General features: G+C 59.8%; 1 protein-coding gene across 1 annotated transcript in view; it reads left to right on the top strand.

Moving 5' to 3' along the window:
- Position 1: 1 nt before the first annotated feature.
- The window catches only part of CNNM1 (cyclin and CBS domain divalent metal cation transport mediator 1), a gene marked incomplete at its 5' end in the record, with an annotated part of 19,829 nt that continues 1,851 nt past the window's right edge, over positions 2–17,979 (top strand). The window contains 11 exon segments of the mRNA XM_019502126.1: positions 2–380; positions 12,960–13,103; positions 13,605–13,745; positions 13,963–14,132; positions 14,779–14,878; positions 14,993–15,040; positions 15,940–15,979; positions 15,981–16,000; positions 16,366–16,429; positions 16,431–16,512; positions 16,789–17,692. Of these exon segments, the coding sequence (XP_019357671.1) occupies positions 2–380; positions 12,960–13,103; positions 13,605–13,745; positions 13,963–14,132; positions 14,779–14,878; positions 14,993–15,040; positions 15,940–15,979; positions 15,981–16,000; positions 16,366–16,429; positions 16,431–16,512; positions 16,789–17,692 (2,092 nt within the window).

Raw genomic sequence — 17,979 nt, 5'->3', positions numbered from 1 at the left:
GCTCGCCCCGCTGCGGGCCGCCGGGCCGCACGACCTGGCGGGCGAGGAGCTGGCCATGGTGCAGGGCGCGCTGGAGCTGCGCACCAAGGCGGTGCGGGATGTGCTCACACCGCTGGCCGACTGCTTCATGCTGCGGGCCGACGCCGTGCTGGACTTTGCCACCATGTCTGAGATCCTGCGCTCGGGCTACACACGCATCCCCGTCTACGAGGGCGAGCGGCGCGACAACATCGTGGACCTGCTCTTCGTCAAGGACCTGGCCTTCGAGGACCCCGACGACTGCACACCGCTGCGCACCGTCACCCGCTTCTACCGCCGCCCGCTGCGCTGCGTCTTCAGCGACACCCGCCTGGACACGCTGCTCCAGGAGTTCAAGAAGGGTGAGTCGGGCATGGGCCTCGGCCAGGGCAAGCCCCGTGGGGAGCAGGAGGCCTGCGCGTGCATCCCCTTCAGCCCTGGGGCGGGCTGGGCGCTGCGTGGCCTTGGGACGGGGCCAGGGCGGTGGTCTGCGGGGGACAGGCCCTTGCCCTGCCTGCAGCACTGTCTTGCTCGGTGGCCTTGGCCCAGTCCCTTGCTCCTGGCTCCCCGGCGCAGAGCCGGCCTCAGGAGTCTGTGCCTGGGGCAGACGCCAGGGCAGCTCACGTGGGGTTGGGACCTGTCTGGTCGCTTAGGGCCTGGTTGGGACTGCAGGAGTGTCGTGGCCAGGAGCAGGCACGTAACGGGACCGGCCGCTGGGCCTCTCTCAAAAATCCAGCTGTGGGTGTCCCCGAGCGCAGGACGGCACCGGCTGCTGGGGCCTTGGCCCGCCCTTGCTTCCTGGGAGCAGGCCGGGGGCTGGCAGCAGTTCAGCTCAGCGTGGCCCAGGGTGCATGTGTGCCGCACTGTTCCTGCAGAGGTGAGTGAGCAGGGTAGTCGGGGGTGAAGAGTGTGTCAAGCTGCGAAGAAGTAGTGTGCAAGTGACTCGGGGAGGCTTGGGGTGAGCGGGGCCTGCTGCTGCTGGGGCCTTCCATGCTGGCAGGAGCAGCCTGCTGCTGGAGAGGCTGGAGCAGGGCTGCTGGGAGAACCGTGTTCCTAGACCCTTGTTTCTCCAATCTGGAGCTGTTGCCACTGGCTGCACCTCATTCCCCCCCGGCACAGACGGTGCTCAATGCTGTCAGGGAGCTTTTCCCATCAGAGATGACTACAGCAGCAACACGCTGCATTACATAACCGTAGGAGATGGGAACCAGCAGCCTCCCGCCGTGCCTCCGGCTCCCCTGCAGTCACGCGAGAAGCCGGCTGGGTCCCTGCTCCCCGCACCCCTTCCCTGCCAGCGCGCAGGGGGAGCTGGCCTGCACGCACCCACTGATCTCAGCAATGCGCCTGCAGCAGTTTGGCATCGTGGCCCCCAACTGTGCAAACCTGAGTCTTGTGCTATGTGGATGCTGCTGTGCAGGGCATCCAAACCCTCCCCCTGGCTCAGGGTCCAGTCTCCTGCCGGCAAACAGGCAGCTGTACGTACCGTAGCCAGATCTAGCTTAAAGCCTGCTTGGGTTTTTGACCCTGCTATTCTTAAGAGCATCAACAGTGCCAGACCGGGTCAGACCAGTGGTCCATCTAGCCCTGTACCCCCTCTGACAGCAGCAGAAATGGTTGCCACATAGGGGAGCACTGACCCAGATTAGATGGACAGTGATCTTTCCCCCCGCTCAGCACCCGCCCTGGCATCAGTGCTTGTTGGCTTAGAGGTGCCGGAGGAAACAGCTCCAAGGGTCCTGTTCAACAGCCATTAACAGATCGATCCTCCCCAAGTTTATTGGGGCCCGTGCTGAACCTGGCCGTGCTCTGCCTCCGCCGCTCCTGCGGCGATGAATTTCTCGAGTTAATGACGCGTTGCATAAAAAAGTACTTTCTCATGTAAATTTTAAGCCTGTCACCTACTAATTGCAGCAGCTGCTGCCTCATTCTAGCACTGTGGGACTTGGTGAACAACAGGTCCCTGTGCACTTGTTCACACCCTTCATGATTTTATAGACCTCTGCTCCTTTCCAAACTGAAGAGCCCTGGCCTCTCCTGCTGCAGCAGCTGCTCCAGGCCACTGCTCCTTTTGGCTGCCCTTTCCATTCCCTAACATCACCACTAAGGGTTAGACACTTTCTTCTCGTTTCCAGCCCATTTATATTCATTTGCTCTTGGGCTAATACTGTCCTTCAGCTTAAATCATTCTTCTCCCTCCCGGCTGTTTAGCCCTCCCTGTATTTGTAGGCAGCAGATTGAAACCAGGGGGTTACAGCTTACAATAGCCAGGGAAATCCTGGCTTGCTTTTCCCCTGCCCTTCGTCCGACAGACCACAGGAAAGGACGGCCTATCTGGTCGCACTTCTCAGCACCTGTTTGGGTTTGAATTCGTTGTTTTGGGACGACGGGTGTACGCAGCTTCCTGCTTAAATCAGTGCCTTGGGAAATGGTGTTATGGCCTTCCCCTTCTCCACGGGGACTTCTTGCCCAACTCGGAGAACTGCCTTTGCCTCTTCCAGACCGTGTCATGCCGGCAGGTCAGTCATCCTGCGATCAGCTAGTCTCTCATCTCAGTTGCATCTCATCCCGGGGCTCAGAGCAAATGTTCGTATCAGTCCCCACGTGCTCAACGTTGCATTTGTAAAATTAGGTTTCTACCCATTTCTTTTACTCCGGGCCCCAAGATCACACCTTTCTTCCTGCACAAGACGCTGCTCCTCCTCCGCATCGTCTCGGCGCTGGGAGGCGTCATCGTCGGCAGTTTTCATGAGCACATTCCAGCTTCTTGTTCCCAAGTCTTACAATATTAAAGCGAGCCCCTAGACTGGTCCTTAAGGAGTTTCACTCCTAACTTTCACCTCAGGTGCCTAGTTGAAGGGTAAGCAGCCTCCCTTTTAACCAGGGCCTTGCCTGCTGCAGCTTCTCGTTTTCCATGTAAAATTAATAAGCTTCCTGCATGCGGCACATCAAGCATGACTCAAGTCCAGGCAACAAATCTGCTGCATTTCCTTTGTCTAGAAAATCAGTTTCTTTTGGAAGAACTACACCAGGCTCATTGGCATGGCCCGTTGGCAGGCGCCCGTTGCCCTTTAGGCACATTAAATTCACCTCCAGGTCTTTATGATTTTGCCCTCCAAAGCCCATTCTGAAAACCGCACATGCTACTGAGGGCAGATGAACGGGTCTGTAGCTGCCTGGACCACTTCCACCCTTCTGGACACACGCTGCGCGTACTCTTCTCCATCCGCTGGACGCCACCCCTTTGCCAGGAGACTTATCTACCCCCTTGCTACCAGCCCTGCTGTCTTATGTGCCTGTTTCCTCAAGAGTGGGGACAGGGGCAGAGCCTGACCCGCCCCTGCTCTCTGCACCACGGGGCACAGGGCTGTGCCTGCCACAGCAGAGGCTCCTCAGAAAGGGGGGCGACCCCCTTGCTCCCCTGTGCCTCAGATGCACTCGGGGTGAGGGGCAGCGACTATGGCTGGGGCTATTCCTGCTTTGGCAAACATTCCCAGGGGCAGGAGGCAGTTCGGGTGCCCCCTCTAAGTTGGTACCCAGGGCTGATGCCCTGCTTGCCCCCTCCTCCCCCCACTGAGTCCCTGTTCATGGCCAGGAAAAAGAAAAGTTGTGTATTTATTTTATCATCCTTGGCAAGGTCCGCTTCATCCTGACATTTAGCAATTCTCCTTTGGTCTCTAAGACAAAGCACTCTTAGTGTCAGTCTTTTTTCTTGTGGTCTGCCTCCTCACTCCTGACAGCTTTTCGGAGGCTGTCACTCACCCAGGTAGCTGGGGACCCGCTCTCTGAGTCCTCCCCATCCCCTCCTCCATGAGAAGCGGCTGAGGTGGAGGCTAGCTGATCACAGGTGACTGAGCTGCCAGCGTGATGTGCTGAGGAGGCAAAGGCAGCTCTCGGATGCACGGGCAGGGGGTCGCCGTAGAGCCATAATGCCATTCCCCAAGGCACTGATTTAAGCAGGGAGCCGTGTACAGGCACCTGTCCAAAACAATGGCTTCAAACCCAAACAGGTGCAGAGACATGCGATGAAGTAGACCCCCCCGGGCATCTGGGCTCTAGATTATCTAGATTTTTTAAAAAGAAAAACATTGAAGACATTTCAACCCTCCTCCACATCAGCTTCTTGAGCCTTCAGTTCAGCTGACATGACTAATGGCTTCCTTTCATTTCTTAATCTCTGCCCTTGGTTACAAGCCGGCTTTCCTTCCGCTTTCCTTCCTCCTTCGTTTAGCATACATTGAGTCACCTCTTGCTCACTCAGTCCAGGGACACTTGCTGTTTGCCATAAGCAAGTCTAAAACAGCCCTGAATCGCAGAGGAGTGATTGTGCAGGGAAAAAAAACCCGACACACACAACGCGTCAGCTATCACGTTCAGGACCAGATGGGCTGCACCATCATTACTAGCATTTGCTCTCCAGTTGGCATTTGGAAAGTCAGTCCTCCATACTGACAACTGTCAGCAACACCTGGTATCAAAGACCGAGTCATACCCAGGTCCAAACATTTTGCAGGACCACCTCTTTAGCCAGCCTTCCTCAGAGTGATTTTGAACCAAACAGATGCTTCTGTGTAGTCTCATGAATGCACACGGCTGCCCCACCATCTTCACTTATTTCCATTTTTCCTGACCTGCATGTAAAATTTCTGTCACCAACCACGTTAGATACATCTGTAACACCTGGTTTCACGTCCTACTGCTGAACTTGAGGTCAACATGGCTAACGACGTCTCTCTACATGAGAAGTTAAAAGTTCGTCCATGTGGCTGCTCAGGCACCTCACATTTATATGCAGAGTTGGTTCCTTAATGACTAGTGCTGGCTGCATCTCAGTCTTTCCACAAGAATAATTATTTCCAGTATCAGTGCTTTTCCTTTGCTGTCCATCCTCTGATAGGCCTCTAACATTCCCATTTACCCGATCTCTGTCTCCTAGACACTAAAGCCAGGCACGGTGAATACAAGCTCCCTTCATTTAGGTTCTGCTGCTTTAGTCTCTCCGGGCGTGCCCCCGTGTGCCTCGTGGCTGCTTAGCTCCACGTGGAAATCATTCAGACACACTGGTGCACGTTTGAATAAATGTAATAGCGGTGTAAACAGAGCAGCCCCCTTTCCCCAGTAGGGCCGGGTGCTGTATGTTGAGGCAAGTGGACGGATCCTTCCATGGACCTGTGGGAAGGGGCATTTTTGGAGGCTGCAGTGTCAGACACTCAAGCTATATAAAAACAACAGTACACATTTCAGTAGCATTGAAGGAGCTAGTGGTCTAAAGACATGACCCAAACCAGGAGTAAACAGGAGCTCCTGGCTGGCAGACAGCCCCACGCTGGCAGCAGGAAAGGACCTCATTTCTCAGACCACCTTTTCCTCCCGCCCACTCCCCAGGCAGCTCCTCTCCCTGGCAGAGGACGTCGGGGCCGAGACCACGGGTCCAGGGCAACCACGCGCCGAGGAGTAAGTGGGAGGACAGGCCACACAGCTGAACGGCAGGCGGCAAGCAGCGACAAGATGGGCACACGGTCAAAACCATCTGCTGTGGCTGGGAGAGAGGCTGAATCAGAGCCAGGCGCAGCAGATTGCCCGGCCCTGGAAAATGAGCTCAGCTCCAAAGTGGAACGAAATCCATGGGGGAGAAACCTGATTCATCAGCCCCGCAGGCACACCCGATTAAGCTGTAGCAGGGTAGGGAAGGAGGATGTGCAGCCTTATGCACGCGCAAATACAGAGAGCGAAGGAGAACAGCTGACTCTGTGCACCCCCGCACAGGCAGGGAGAGCGCACACAGGTAGGATAATCCGGATAGGAAGCAAAGCCCATGAACCCCCGGGCAGAGGCTACCAGTGCCCAGTTTACATGCAGGTAAAAGGAGGAGCATAAGAAGCAAGTCCTAGACTGGCGCGCACGTGGAAAAGCGAGCGCGCCCCGCAGGGAGGGTGACCACAACACGATCAGCAAAACAGAACCAAGGAGCGGGTCTGCTTCCAGCCGGGAAACTGCATTCACCCAGAACCTCTTGGACCCGAAATGAGGGAGATGCGCACGCCCCTTTCCGCCTCCACTTTGCCAACAACCCTGTTAACACGCCCAAGGCTCCAGCCGGCTTTCCCTTCCCATACCAGAAGTCCCTCACTGCCAAATGTCCAACCTGCACCCTACTGCAAGCTCTGAACAGCCACTTCTTTCCAGCTCCCCCCTTCCCCACTCCGTGCCCGTGGGGGCTATTCTGTTTCGTCACCACTGAAGTCGCAAGCTGTTCGCCGGGGCCCCGATGCTCTTCATACAGCCATCGTGCCTCTCCGTGCACAGCTTCCCCAAACAAGGGAGCTAAACTTGAGCACTGGGGAAGCCACCTCACCCCCACATCCACAGCCCTCCACACAGCGTGAGAGGTGAGGCCTCCCCCTGGGCTCCGTGTCTGGCATTTATCCCCTTTTAAAAACGTACTCAAATTGGAGCTTGCCAAGAGCAACTTTCCACGTCCAGCCAGAGGGAACCTGTGTCTGAATCTGCGGCCTCACTTCCTGAGGTGTTTGGCATCCTCTCGTGGAAGGGGATGCAGCTGGCAGTTGTGTCCGTGCAGGCTGCTACTGCCCCTCCTCATTGCCAGAGCGCTTTCCATCCTTCATGCATCCCAGCCTGGCTTGAGCACCAGGTCTCGGCCCCACCGGAGGTTGAACCAGCGACCTCCAGAGGGAAAAGCATTGGCCCTAGGGCCAGGCTATGGAGCAGAGGGCATCCCACATCCACAGCTTCCCTGAGCCAGGCAAGGTGGGGGAACAGGCAAAGCAGGTGGCAGGCGGCCGAGACGTGAAGCCTGCACCCAGAGGTTGTGCACTCGCACATCTAGACACGTTTTGTCCTGGGAGACCGTGATCCCACAGCTCCTCTTCTTGAGCCACCCCCTCCCGCTGCCAGTCCCCTGTCGCTGGTCAGCCTGCAGCAGGCCCCTGATCAGAGGCCCATGCAGTCCCTCGCCAGCAAATACAGTTCCACTGGCATAAAAGGTGACTTACACCTGACAGGCAATAGCCTATAAAGGTATAAAGCATCTTTATACCAGTGTCGTTGAGTCCAGGCTTGGGGGATTGTAGCTCTTCCAACGTGAGAGTCAGCACTACTGGTCACCAGTAGATACAGGTGCGAAACAAGGTGCAGATCAGGCCCCCCCTCCCTGAACTGCGAGGCACTGCTGCTCCCCCGTACGCCAGCCCTAGAGGATCTGGCACAGCTCCCTGCGCGCTTGTGAGCAGCAGGATCCTAGCGATCCAAAAGATCAGACTTGACCAGTCTGGGTTCTCCTGACACTGGGTCAGTGGAAAAAGATCAGCATGCGTCACATTAGACACCTGCTTTCAGGCCTGTGACAGCCTTGCATCAGGGCTCAGGACTGACTCGTGTCTGACTCGAGCGGGTGATCTTGGGCCGTGGCAGAGGAGCTTAAACACCCATTAGAGGCAAGGTTTGAATGCCTGGCTCCTGCCTTCTAGGCAAAGGGGTAGAGGGACGTCGGTCTCTCCAGGCAAGTAGCTGCCTTCACATCACAGCAATTCAGCAAAGTAAAAGCCAGGCAAGGTCAGCTGGGTGCAGGTTTTCCATCACAGCAAGACAAACACTGCCCTTGTGTGATGGACTTGAGCAGAAGCCATAGTGGGGCAGAGGGAGGTTTCTTGCAGAAGGAATTCAGTGAACAGCCCACAGGGAAAAGCTGCAAGGTGGGCAGTTGTTGGACTCATTTTCTCTAAATCAGTTCAGTTTTCATCGACCTGTGGTGGAAAGCTAGAACTGTGCTTGGTTTACATCCTGTGTTTGGCTGTTTAGTGAGATTTTTGCAAATGAGAGGTTTAAAGCAGAACTGTAACAGGAGGTACCACCACAATCTGGTGGCACGAGGAAACGAGTGCTGGGACATCAGCCCTCAGAAAAAGGAGCAAGAAGAAAACAGTCAAGAAGAAAGTATATTCCTATGTAACCTGGAGGCTATTGGAGTGGGTGGAGGCCCTGCGCAGAGCAGGTACAGGGGTACACAGCAGGGCACCAGAGGTTAAATCAGGCAAAGAGGAGATTATCCTTCAGGAAGGGGAAATCCAGCCCAGCTGAAAGAAACAGGAGAAATGGCACAGAACAGGAGGAGTGTGGAGGGGCCCTACCTTACAGGCTTCATATTATATTTAGCTTTGTTCGGTCTTGAATTGCTGGTGTGGGCAATTTGTACTTGTGTCTTTAGTTCTGTAAGCCATAGCACAGTTTCAGACTTGAGGGGGAGGTTGCTTTTCCTATAAGAAGTTTTACACTTAAAAATGCTCAGCTGTGTTGAAAGAGGCAACCCCCGAGACCAATTAACACCCTTCCTGGGGAAACACCCCTAGCCTCAGCACACAAGCAGATAGGGCAGACTGCATCAGCCATCAGCACCCACCGGCATTAGTTGGAGCAGGCTTCTCTTTCGGGGCTGGATGCACAGGACCAGCTGCAAGAGGCACTGACCAGTCCAGCCTCAGGAGCACACGTTTGGATTCAGGAACCCAACTTGAGGCTTTTGCATTTGAAGAAGGTGGCCTTGATGTGCACACAGGTGTCTGTGCCAGCTTCTGTCTTATCAGAAGAGCTAGCATCTCAGTTGTCCTGACAGGCTGCGCCATTAGGAAAAACAGAGCAAACTTCCCCACCACAGCCCCGTTACAGCAGACTCACGCAGGGTCGACTTCAAGCTCACAGGCAGCCCTACTGAAGTCAGTGGGGCTGGTCATAGGACTAAGGTCGATCAGCTTTGTGCTTGCAGGTCAAGGCTTTTGCTTTCGGTAGCTTCCCCCCCTTCTTCCCCTTCCCCTGTACCAGCTTTGTAAAATTCAAGCCACCTTCCCAAGGAACAGGAACAGCACTCGGGTGGGTTCATTACAATATCAAGCAGTGTTTGCAATAGCACAAGCATGTACATTGGCCTTTCTATTTAAACCTCACCCTAGTTTAAATCAGCAATAAGTCCCTCTGCCTTAACATGCCAAAACAGAGTTGTAGATTCCTAGAATAGACACAAAAGCACAGCTGCTCCCCAGAGGGAAGGACAGGGATGTCCCGTGCCATATCATACACCACGTCATGCGCCCCGGCCTTCAGAGCACCCCCCTTCTGCACCTCACCTGCCTGAAAGTCTCTTGAAGGAGCCTGAGCCGGGGCCCCAGCTCTGCTCCGTCCTCTCCTCCCCCAGGCCTTCTCAAGGATGTCACAGCAGCTGCCCCATGAAGCTGTATTATGGGCAATGCCATAAGAAGGGAAAATATATCAACTCCCAGGGTCTCACCAGCTGCAGGAAAGAGGAGGAGCAGCCAGGTGCAAAAATGACCACTTCGGACTTTCCAGTCTCTGCCAAATTTAAAGAGCCAGTCACCCCAAAAAAAGCAAAATCAAGCAAGCAAACTCCTTGCAAGATCAGCCCAGCCCGGGGAGGAGGACGTCGAGGGTCAGCTGGTGTCAGGAGCAGGATTGTGCATGTGCCAATGGAAAGTTCAAAACACATCAGCACTGCTGCCGGAGGGGGTTGCAGTGGAAGTGCCCCCCCAGTACCCGGCTGCCTGGGACCTTCCCGCTGGAGGCGATCCTGGCACGCGGGGGCACGCGGCCCGGACGCCTGCCTGCTAGATCACGGGCACGGATCAATGCATTGTGCACGTGCCAATGGAAAGCAGCCATTAGTGGCAGCGGTTTCCCAGCCGCGCTGCCACTGGGGGCACCTGCTGCGGGCGTTTGGGCGGACAGCCGATAGCCTCGTACAGCCGGGGGCCGGGAGCACTGCGACGAGTGTTTATTTCCCCTGCCAGCTCTCGAGCCGTCTGACAGCCGTCCCCGCTGCGCCCGGCCGCCGCGGTGCCGAGTGATCTCGGCCCAGGGAAACGTTCCCGTGTTGTTCTTAGCTGATGTGGTTGGCTGCTGTTTGAACGTGGACTTGGAAATCCCATTCCTCTGCGGCATCTCTGGAATCATTTAGGGTGTAAAAGCAGGGCTCGGGCCCAAAAATGGTAAGTGCCTCCTCTATTGGCCTTTGGCTGCTTTTGAGTAGCACCTCCCGTCCTTGCGAGGACCTGGCGGGTTGGGGTTACATGTAAATGCCATTAACAGCCCGCTCTTGGCCACAAGCAGTAAGGGCTTCCTGCTCGCCAAGGCCGCGGCGGAGACCAGATGGCCCCAGCGTTCAGGCGGGGGTTTTGGCAAACGCCAGGTGTGCGAGAGTGAGACTTTGAGTTTTAATCCTGATGAAATGTAGCTGCTGCAGGGCTGCAGCCAACTCCGCCGTGCTTTCCCGAGGCTGGCGCTGCGGGCTGTTGCTCGTTAAGAGACGGGTTGCCTGGCTGCGCATGTGACAACGTGGAACAGGCCTGACCCACAAGACTTGCCTGGTGTGGAAATGGCCTGAGACCCGGTACAGGGGCAGAGCGATTTGTGTTTTCGACTGCGCCTTAAACGGTGCAGAGAGCAGCAGGGCCGGTGCGGGGATGTAACGGCCTCGATGCCGAGAGGGGCGAGCAGCGAGTCTGCCGGCTGAGACTTCGCGCCGATGCTTGAATGAGGAGAGGGCGGCGGGAGTTCTCCATCCTCTTCCAGGAGAAACTCCGATGAGGTCCAGGTGCAAGATGTCCTCTCAGCCTCACAGCAAGGACGGGGTCAAGACTGCAAGTTCCCAAGGAAGATCCGTTTATAATGGCAGCGCAGTCCTGCCCCCGACATGCCTGGTACTGTGCAAACCCCTGAGGAACTGCTCTGAATGGCAACCACGGGTGAGAAGCCAGAAGCTGACTCCCCACACATTTTTGTAGAAGTCTCACCCTGGCTCCCCTCACCATGGGCACATCTAGGATCTTCAAAGGGGTGCAGACAGTCATCCCATATAGCACAATGCAGCTGCGTCTCCAGTTAAACGGGAAGCTTTACTGGCACGCCAGCGGTTTAGGGCTGTTTGTTCAGTTGAGGATGGAAGCAGGAACCAAGGGAGCGTCGTTGTAGCGCGTTAAAAACACTCTGCAGGGCTGTGAAAGAGGAGCGCGGTGACCAGGAGCAGCCAACAGGCAGCAGAACAAAGGACGGCTGGATCGGTGACGCATCAAGACCTGTAAAAAAGAGAAAGTCGTTAACGCCTCTGGAGCGAGGAGTTCAGAAGGAATTAGATAGATGGCAATGGGCCAAGACGTCAAGCGACTCCCTCAGCGCTGCCTGGCTCGAACGGTTGCTGCCACGGCCAGGCCGTTGGGTTTAAACTTTAAACGCGCAGAGGGTCTGAGGAGCTGTCCAAGCCGGCCAGAAACCTCAAGATCGGGAATGGCCCCCGCCTGGGGCAGCGTCTCATGGGAGCTCCGAGAAAGCAGCAAGGAAGAAAGAGGCTGGGAGCCCAGGATGGATTTTGGCAGGGAAGAAGCCGAAGGCATGAAAGCAGATTTCTGGAGGAACTTCAGACGCAGGAAGCCTGCGAAAGCACAGAGCCTGGGTCACTGGGGGCAGCTCAGGAAGGAGAAACTCTGCCTGATTGCTTTGCCTGAGTCGGCATTTCAGAGCGGGGGGGTCCGGCTGCCAGGAGAGGTGCGCGCGGAGGCAGAGGTGTCAGGAGAAGCAGTGCAGGGACAAGCCGGTAATTTAAAAAGCAGGAAATCCCTGAGCCCGGCGGGTCCATGCAGGAGCCCTGCCGGGGCTGCGAGATGAAGTGGCTGAGCTTGCAAAAACGTGCATCTGCTGGGAGGGAAGCACACGGTTGCCTCTGGTGAGAAAGGGCTCTGGGGCCGTGCACGGAAAGGCGGCCAGCCAGGAGAGCGAGGAGTAGGAGGCGCGGGGCGTCCTGTGGGAACGGGCCCGGGCCGTGGAAGGACTGTCTCTCGTTGGGATTCTCCCGTCTGACTGGGCAGCGGAGCCAGAACCAATTCATCGTCTGGCTCTCAACCTTCGAAACGCTGTTGGCAAACTCCTGCCCCGGCAGCAAGAAAAGCCACGAAGCTGCCACGGGGCGAGGGGCAAAATGCCATCCCGCTCCAAGCGCTGGCTGAGGGACCCGGCCCGAGGAGCAGGGCCAAGTGGTCCCGACTCATCATGCCCACAGGGTAACGGCAGGGGTCTCGCAGGCCACCGCCGTCCACTTTTCCACCATAGCCTATGTCATGTTGTTAGCGGGGTGGGGGACCGTGCCCCATACATAAGCAGGCTGCTGCTTCCCACGTGTTATCCTGTGTGGCCCAGGGATGCCCTTCCCGTGGGCTAGCGGGACACAGGGAAGCTGCTGGTGCTTGCACCTGCCACAGCCGAGACCACGGAGGCTTCTCAGCTGGAGCCACAGAGCTTTCCCCGGGCACCACGCAGCCTCCCTGCCTGCTGCGTGGGCCCACACCAGTTGGCATGCCCAGGGGACTGGGCTGGCCAGGCCAGGCTGCCTACAGGTCCCTGGCGAGTCCCCCATGCCCAGGGGCCCGTGCAGGTGGTGCTGCAGACCAGGGAGGGGGCACGGCCTCGGTCCCCGCACACAGCGCTGCAGCCACACCTGCCCGATGAGAGCCCGATGCCCAGTGCTTTGCAGACCCTCTGCCAACCCACGCCTCTTCCTTCTGCACCCTGGGGAAGGAAGGGGGATGGCCCCTGTGGTCCCAGCCATCCTGTAGCAGGTCTGGGGTCAGGCAAGAAGCAGGCAGACCCCACGGCTGATGTCTGGGGGCTCTGCCCCCTCCGGTTGTCCTGCCATCGGCGCAGTGGCTGTGAGAGCAGGCTGGGCAGGAGCCCCGTGCCGGCCGTGGAGCTGGGCTGCTCGATGGGTATTTCCCAGCACAGGGAGCCCAGGGGCGGGGAAGGCATTTTGGCTCCCTTGGCCCCAGGTATCCTTATGTGGGTGGCGTGGGCCGAGGCGGCACCAGGACGAACCCAAAGACCCGTCCCACCTGGCAGGGGCATCTCACACCTGCTGCGCTCCCTCCCAACAGGTAAATCGCACCTGGCCATCGTGCAGCGGGTGAACAACGAGGGTGAGGGGGACCCATTCTACGAGGTGATGGGCATCATCACGCTGGAGGACGTCATCGAGGAGATCATTAAGTCCGAGATCCTGGATGAGACAGACCTGTACAGTCAGTGTCGCGGTTGTGAGCGCGGCCGGACAGACGGGCCAAGGCAGGGATAGGTATGGCCTGAGCCGCTGGGAGGGGGGTTCCCCTGTCCCGTCCCTGCTCCCCGGGGTGTCTTGTGCAGCGCGGGGCACGCGCTCCATGGAAGAAGGGGGTGCCGAGACCCCCTGGGTCCCAGCGTCTCCCAGGGCCCTTGCGTCTCACGTAATGCATGGCCCTGCAATGAAGGAGCCATGGGCTGTGGGTGTGCAGACAGACGCTGCCTGCGCTCGGAGCACGAACCCGCAGGGCCGGGCACGCCAGGACTCAGCTCCCTTGAGCCCAGATTGGGTGAAGTGCCCGGAAACCAGCTGGCAGGGACTGTCCCAGGGTGGCGGCAGGAGGTCGGGCCCAGGGCAGGTCTCCCCATCCCAGACTTCCCAGGAGACGCCCACGAGACAGGGACAGCAGCCACGTGGGGCCACATCCTGCCCAGCCCGACCCCACCGCCCTCCGTCCCCGCAGCCGACAACCAGCGGAAGGAGTGGGTGCCGTACCACGGGAGGAAGCCCCACGATTTCTCCATCTTCCGGCTCTCGGACAGCGAGATGAAGGTGAAGATCTCTCCGCAGCTTCTGCTGGCCACGCACCAGTTCATGGCAACAGGTACCGGTGCGCCAGCCCCGACACCGGTTGGACGTGGGGTTGGTCTGGGCTGGTTTGGACGGGGCTGATCCTGCCTCAGGCCGGGATGTGCCCCCACAGCTCTCTGCCAGCCCCAGGGCTCTAAGATTTCTAGGACCCCCCTCCCTTGCCCCACATCAGCCACCGCGGTGGAGCCACCGCCCCATCCCAGCGGGGCACACGTGCTTCCCCCCCACAGAAATTGAGCCCTTCAAGACACCCTGCCTCTCGGAGAAGATCCTGCTGTGGCTTCTGAAGCACCCCAACGTCATCTAGGAGCTGAAGTTTGACCAGAAGAACCGGCGGGCGGCAGAGCACTGCCTCTACCCGTGCCACCGGCCTGTCGACTACTTCATCCTCATTCTGCAGGTGCATCGGGTGCCCCCTGCTCGGGGATCCAGCCCAGGGGGGTCGGGTTCCTTGGGAACGGCAGTGCGTCCCAGTGGGCAGGACGTGGAGCCGGCCCCTCCTGTGCTCTGCTGCAGTCTCTATGTGCATCCCCAGAGCTGTTGTTCCATGCCTCAGTTTCCTGTCTGTGAAATGGGCCCAGTTCCCACACAGCTGCCAGGGCATCAGAGTCAGAGTCTGTGCAGCACAAGGAGAAAATGGGTGTTAACTGTGTGCAGATCTGAAGGGGCAGTGGCACCCACTGGTCATAGCTGGACCCCACCCCCACCACATGCACAAGCACATGCACATGCATGCATGGGGTTGCTGATTCTGGGCCCACCGCTGCTCGCATCCCACTCCCGACCCGCAGCCCCCTGCCCACCAAGCCCTGCCCTTGCCCTGCCCAGCCCTGCCAGTGACCCCCACTCCTAGCCTGCAGCCCCTGTGTCAGCCCAGCCCTGAGCTCCCTCTTCCAGGCCCCTCAGCACAGCCCCGCACACGGGACTCCTGAAGAGCGGGCTCAAGGTGCTGCACAGACACCCTCTGCCTCAGGGCCCCTGGCCAGGGGTGGGGGGCTGGGAACAGGGCCAGGGGCCGCTAGTCTGAGCCCATCTCCCCCGCATAGGGCAAGGTGGAGGTGGAGATCGGCAAGGAGGGGTTGCGGTTCGAGAATGGCGCCTTCACCTACTATGGGGTCCCAGCCATCATGACCTCCCTGTCTTCAGGTACGGGTGGCACCAGCCAGGCCCACGCCGGGGGCGCAGGGGCAACGTGACCCCAGCCCCAGGGGCTGCTGTGCCAGCTGGGAGACTCACGCTCCTTCCCGCCTCTGCTTGCAGACAGCGACATGCGCAAGGGAAGCAGCCTGGGCGGATCCGCCTTCCTGCGTAAGTACGCGGGGCTGCCTTGGACCTGATGCATGCGGGGAGGAGGGGCCTGGGGCCCCGCATGCTAATGGGGGCTCCTCTCCCTGCCCTGGGTCCCTGGGCAGAGGAACAGGGCCGTGACTGGGGCAGCCATCAGCTCCAGCCCCGGGCTTTGCTCTCAGCCTCTGCCACCCTGTGCTGGGGCAGCCAGACCCCAGGCTGGGGCTGCCCACGCTCCCCGCACGCAGTCGTGCCAGCCCCGGGCACTTGCTGCCCGAAGTAGCCACATCCCCCCGGCGTAGATGCACCATGAGCAGAGAGGTCATTAGCTGAGTTAGCCAGGGTAGAGATGCACCTGGCAGACTAACTGAATAAGCTACCAGTGCACATACAGTCCCTAACCCTGGAGAACCAGAGCGATGGGGCTGAAGAGACCTCCAGAGATTCCTGCCTGGCGTGAGCCTGGGGCTTAAAGCAAAGCAGTGTCATTCGTGGGGCAATGGGGATTCCAAGCGGATATGGGCCAGTTTGGCCCCGGTGCTTTGCATTGCAGCAGCGCGAGCCTGAAGCCAGCGAGGGGGCAGCCTCGGCCGCAGCTCGGTGCCCTTGGCAGGGAGAAGGCATCTGCAGGGCATGGGCAGGGCTCCGGGTGCTGGGGTCCCCAGGGCCACAGGATGGGCATCCCAGGCCACAAGCAGGCAGCTCCCACGCCAGGCCCGTGGCCCCAGGCCTTGCACAGCCCCTCCACGGTTCTTTGGTGCAAGAGAGCAAGTGCACCCGCCTGTCTGTCCCTGGCAGCCCAGGCCCCGGGGCGCAGGGGCTGCTGTGCCAGCCCCAGGCTGCTCCCTGCCGAGCCAGGTGCTGGGGCCAATGGGTTTCACGCCTGCCCGGGCGCTCCCCTCCCCTCCCGCTCTCTGCAGTGCCCATCTCCGTGTCCTGCAACTTCGCCTTCGGCAGAGGCGTCGCTGGCTGGGTCCCCAGGTGACTGCGCGGCCGGGGCCAGGGCCGGTGGGGGGCTGCAGGGAGGCTCCGGTGCCTTCCTGCAGGGAGCAGGGCATGACCCATCGGGCTCCTTCACGCCAAGCGTGGGGAAGCGAAGCCAAGTCGCAGCCCTGCTGCTTGCGGTGCCCTTGTCCCTGCCCCAGCCCGACCTCAACATTGACCCTGCCTCCACATCCAAGCAGAGCCTCAGCTCCCTCCTCGCCCCGGAGCACAGGGTCCAGGCCCTGCCCTGCTCCCCGTGCATACTGGGAAGGGGTGTCCGTGGGCTGGTGCTGGGGCGAGCAAGGGGCCAGCCGTGGGGCAGGCAGTGACTGGGGCTCTCGCTCCCTTTCCCCGCACCCCAGTGAACCGCTCGCCGTCTCGCTGCAGCGGGCTGAACCGGGCCGAGGCCCCGAGCCGGGAGCGGCCCCACGCTGCTGCACAGCGGCAGCAACAGTGTCTACGCCCCAGACTACTCTGTCCACATCTTCTGCGACATCCAGTTTGTCAAGGTACCTGCCACACCATGGTCACCGCCTGTGCCCGGCTCTGCCCCACGCCACCCGCACCCGTCACTCCCGAGCTGGGCAGCACTGGGGCCCCCCCAGAGCTAGATCGGGGTGAGACGCCCTGGGTTTTTGTGTTGTGGCCCCCAGAGCTCAGCTCCAGGCAGACCCTGGTGTGGGGGGGTTAGGTCACATCCCGGTAGCCCCAGGGCATGGGGGGAGGAGAAGGGGGGTGCCTGGGCCCTGCGGTGCCAAGCGACTCGCCTGTGCCCGCTGCACCAGGTCACGCAACAGCAGTACCAGAACGCGCTGGCCGCCAGCCGCATGGACAGCTCCCCCCACACCCCCAACACAGAGGCCTTCAACGACGGGGACTCCACCAAGGCCCCGACGGTCCGTGGGACCCCGCAGCCCCCCTGGGACGACAGCACCACCCTGCTGCCGGAGCGGGGCAGCGTCATGGGTAAGTCGATCCTGGAGCAGGAAGGGACCCCCGGGGGGCACATCCAGTCCCAGCCCGGCCCAAGGCAGGACCAGCCATGTCCAAACCAGACCACACAAACCCTGTGTCCAACCTTGGAGCCACACAAGACACTTGCCCCAACTCAGCCCACACTGAACAGCCACGCTCGGCTCCAGCCCGGGGATGACCACTGGCCCCGCGACCCGTTGGCAGCCCCAGCACGGCCCCACTGGGACACGCTCGCACTCAGACCATGGAGCCGTCGCATGCCCACGCTGTGGCCCCTGCATGTGGGAGCCACCTGCTCACGCTTGCTTGGCCCCTGCTCCCCTCTTGCCCCTGGCCCTGCCAGCCCCCACCCCCATGGGCATCTCCCTGCAGGCGTTCAGCCCGATGGGCCCTGGAGCCCCAGCGACCCTGCGTCCCTGCGGCCAGCTGTGGTCCCCTTCATCCAGGAGGAGCTGGTGAAGGAGGAGCAGAGTGAGTCCGCGGGGCGGGAGCCAGACCAGGGGCCAAGGCAGAGGGGTGCACGGTACCTGGGGAGGTCTCCAGAGAGGGAGGCTGGTGGGTGGCAGGGCCCCGCGACTCTTACCTGCGCCCTTGCAGACAGTGAGGGCTGTAGCGTCCCCATGGCGCCGGAGAGCCCAGGCCAGGACGCAGTGGCCAACTCGTCCCCAAGCAGCTCCGAGGACACCCTGGGCAAGTGGCTGCTGAGGACGCTGAGTGAGTGGGTGGGTGCAAGGAGCTGGGTGCCTGGGAGGGCGCCAGGCTGGCACGGACCCGGTCGTGGTGGGTAGAGACGGCCCCAGGGCTGTGGGAACCAGTGCCCATCCCCGAGCGTGGGATCCCGGGAGGAGAGATGGGACAGGGGTGCACACAGGAGAGGACGGGAGGGAATAGGGTCCAACCACAGCCTCTACCGCCCCATCCTGATCCACCCTCCCCAAAGCAGGGACCCCCACCTTGTTGTGGGGCTCAGAGGGGCAGGGGCTGCCCAAGGCTCCGGGGGG

The sequence above is a fragment of the Gavialis gangeticus genome, unplaced genomic scaffold, assembly GCF_001723915.1.
Source record: "Gavialis gangeticus isolate Ggan-Ray unplaced genomic scaffold, GavGan_comp1, whole genome shotgun sequence".
Lineage (NCBI taxonomy): Eukaryota > Metazoa > Chordata > Crocodylia > Gavialidae > Gavialis > Gavialis gangeticus.
Note: the sequence above shows the minus strand (reverse complement) of the source record. Positions and strands in the feature narration are given on the sequence as shown.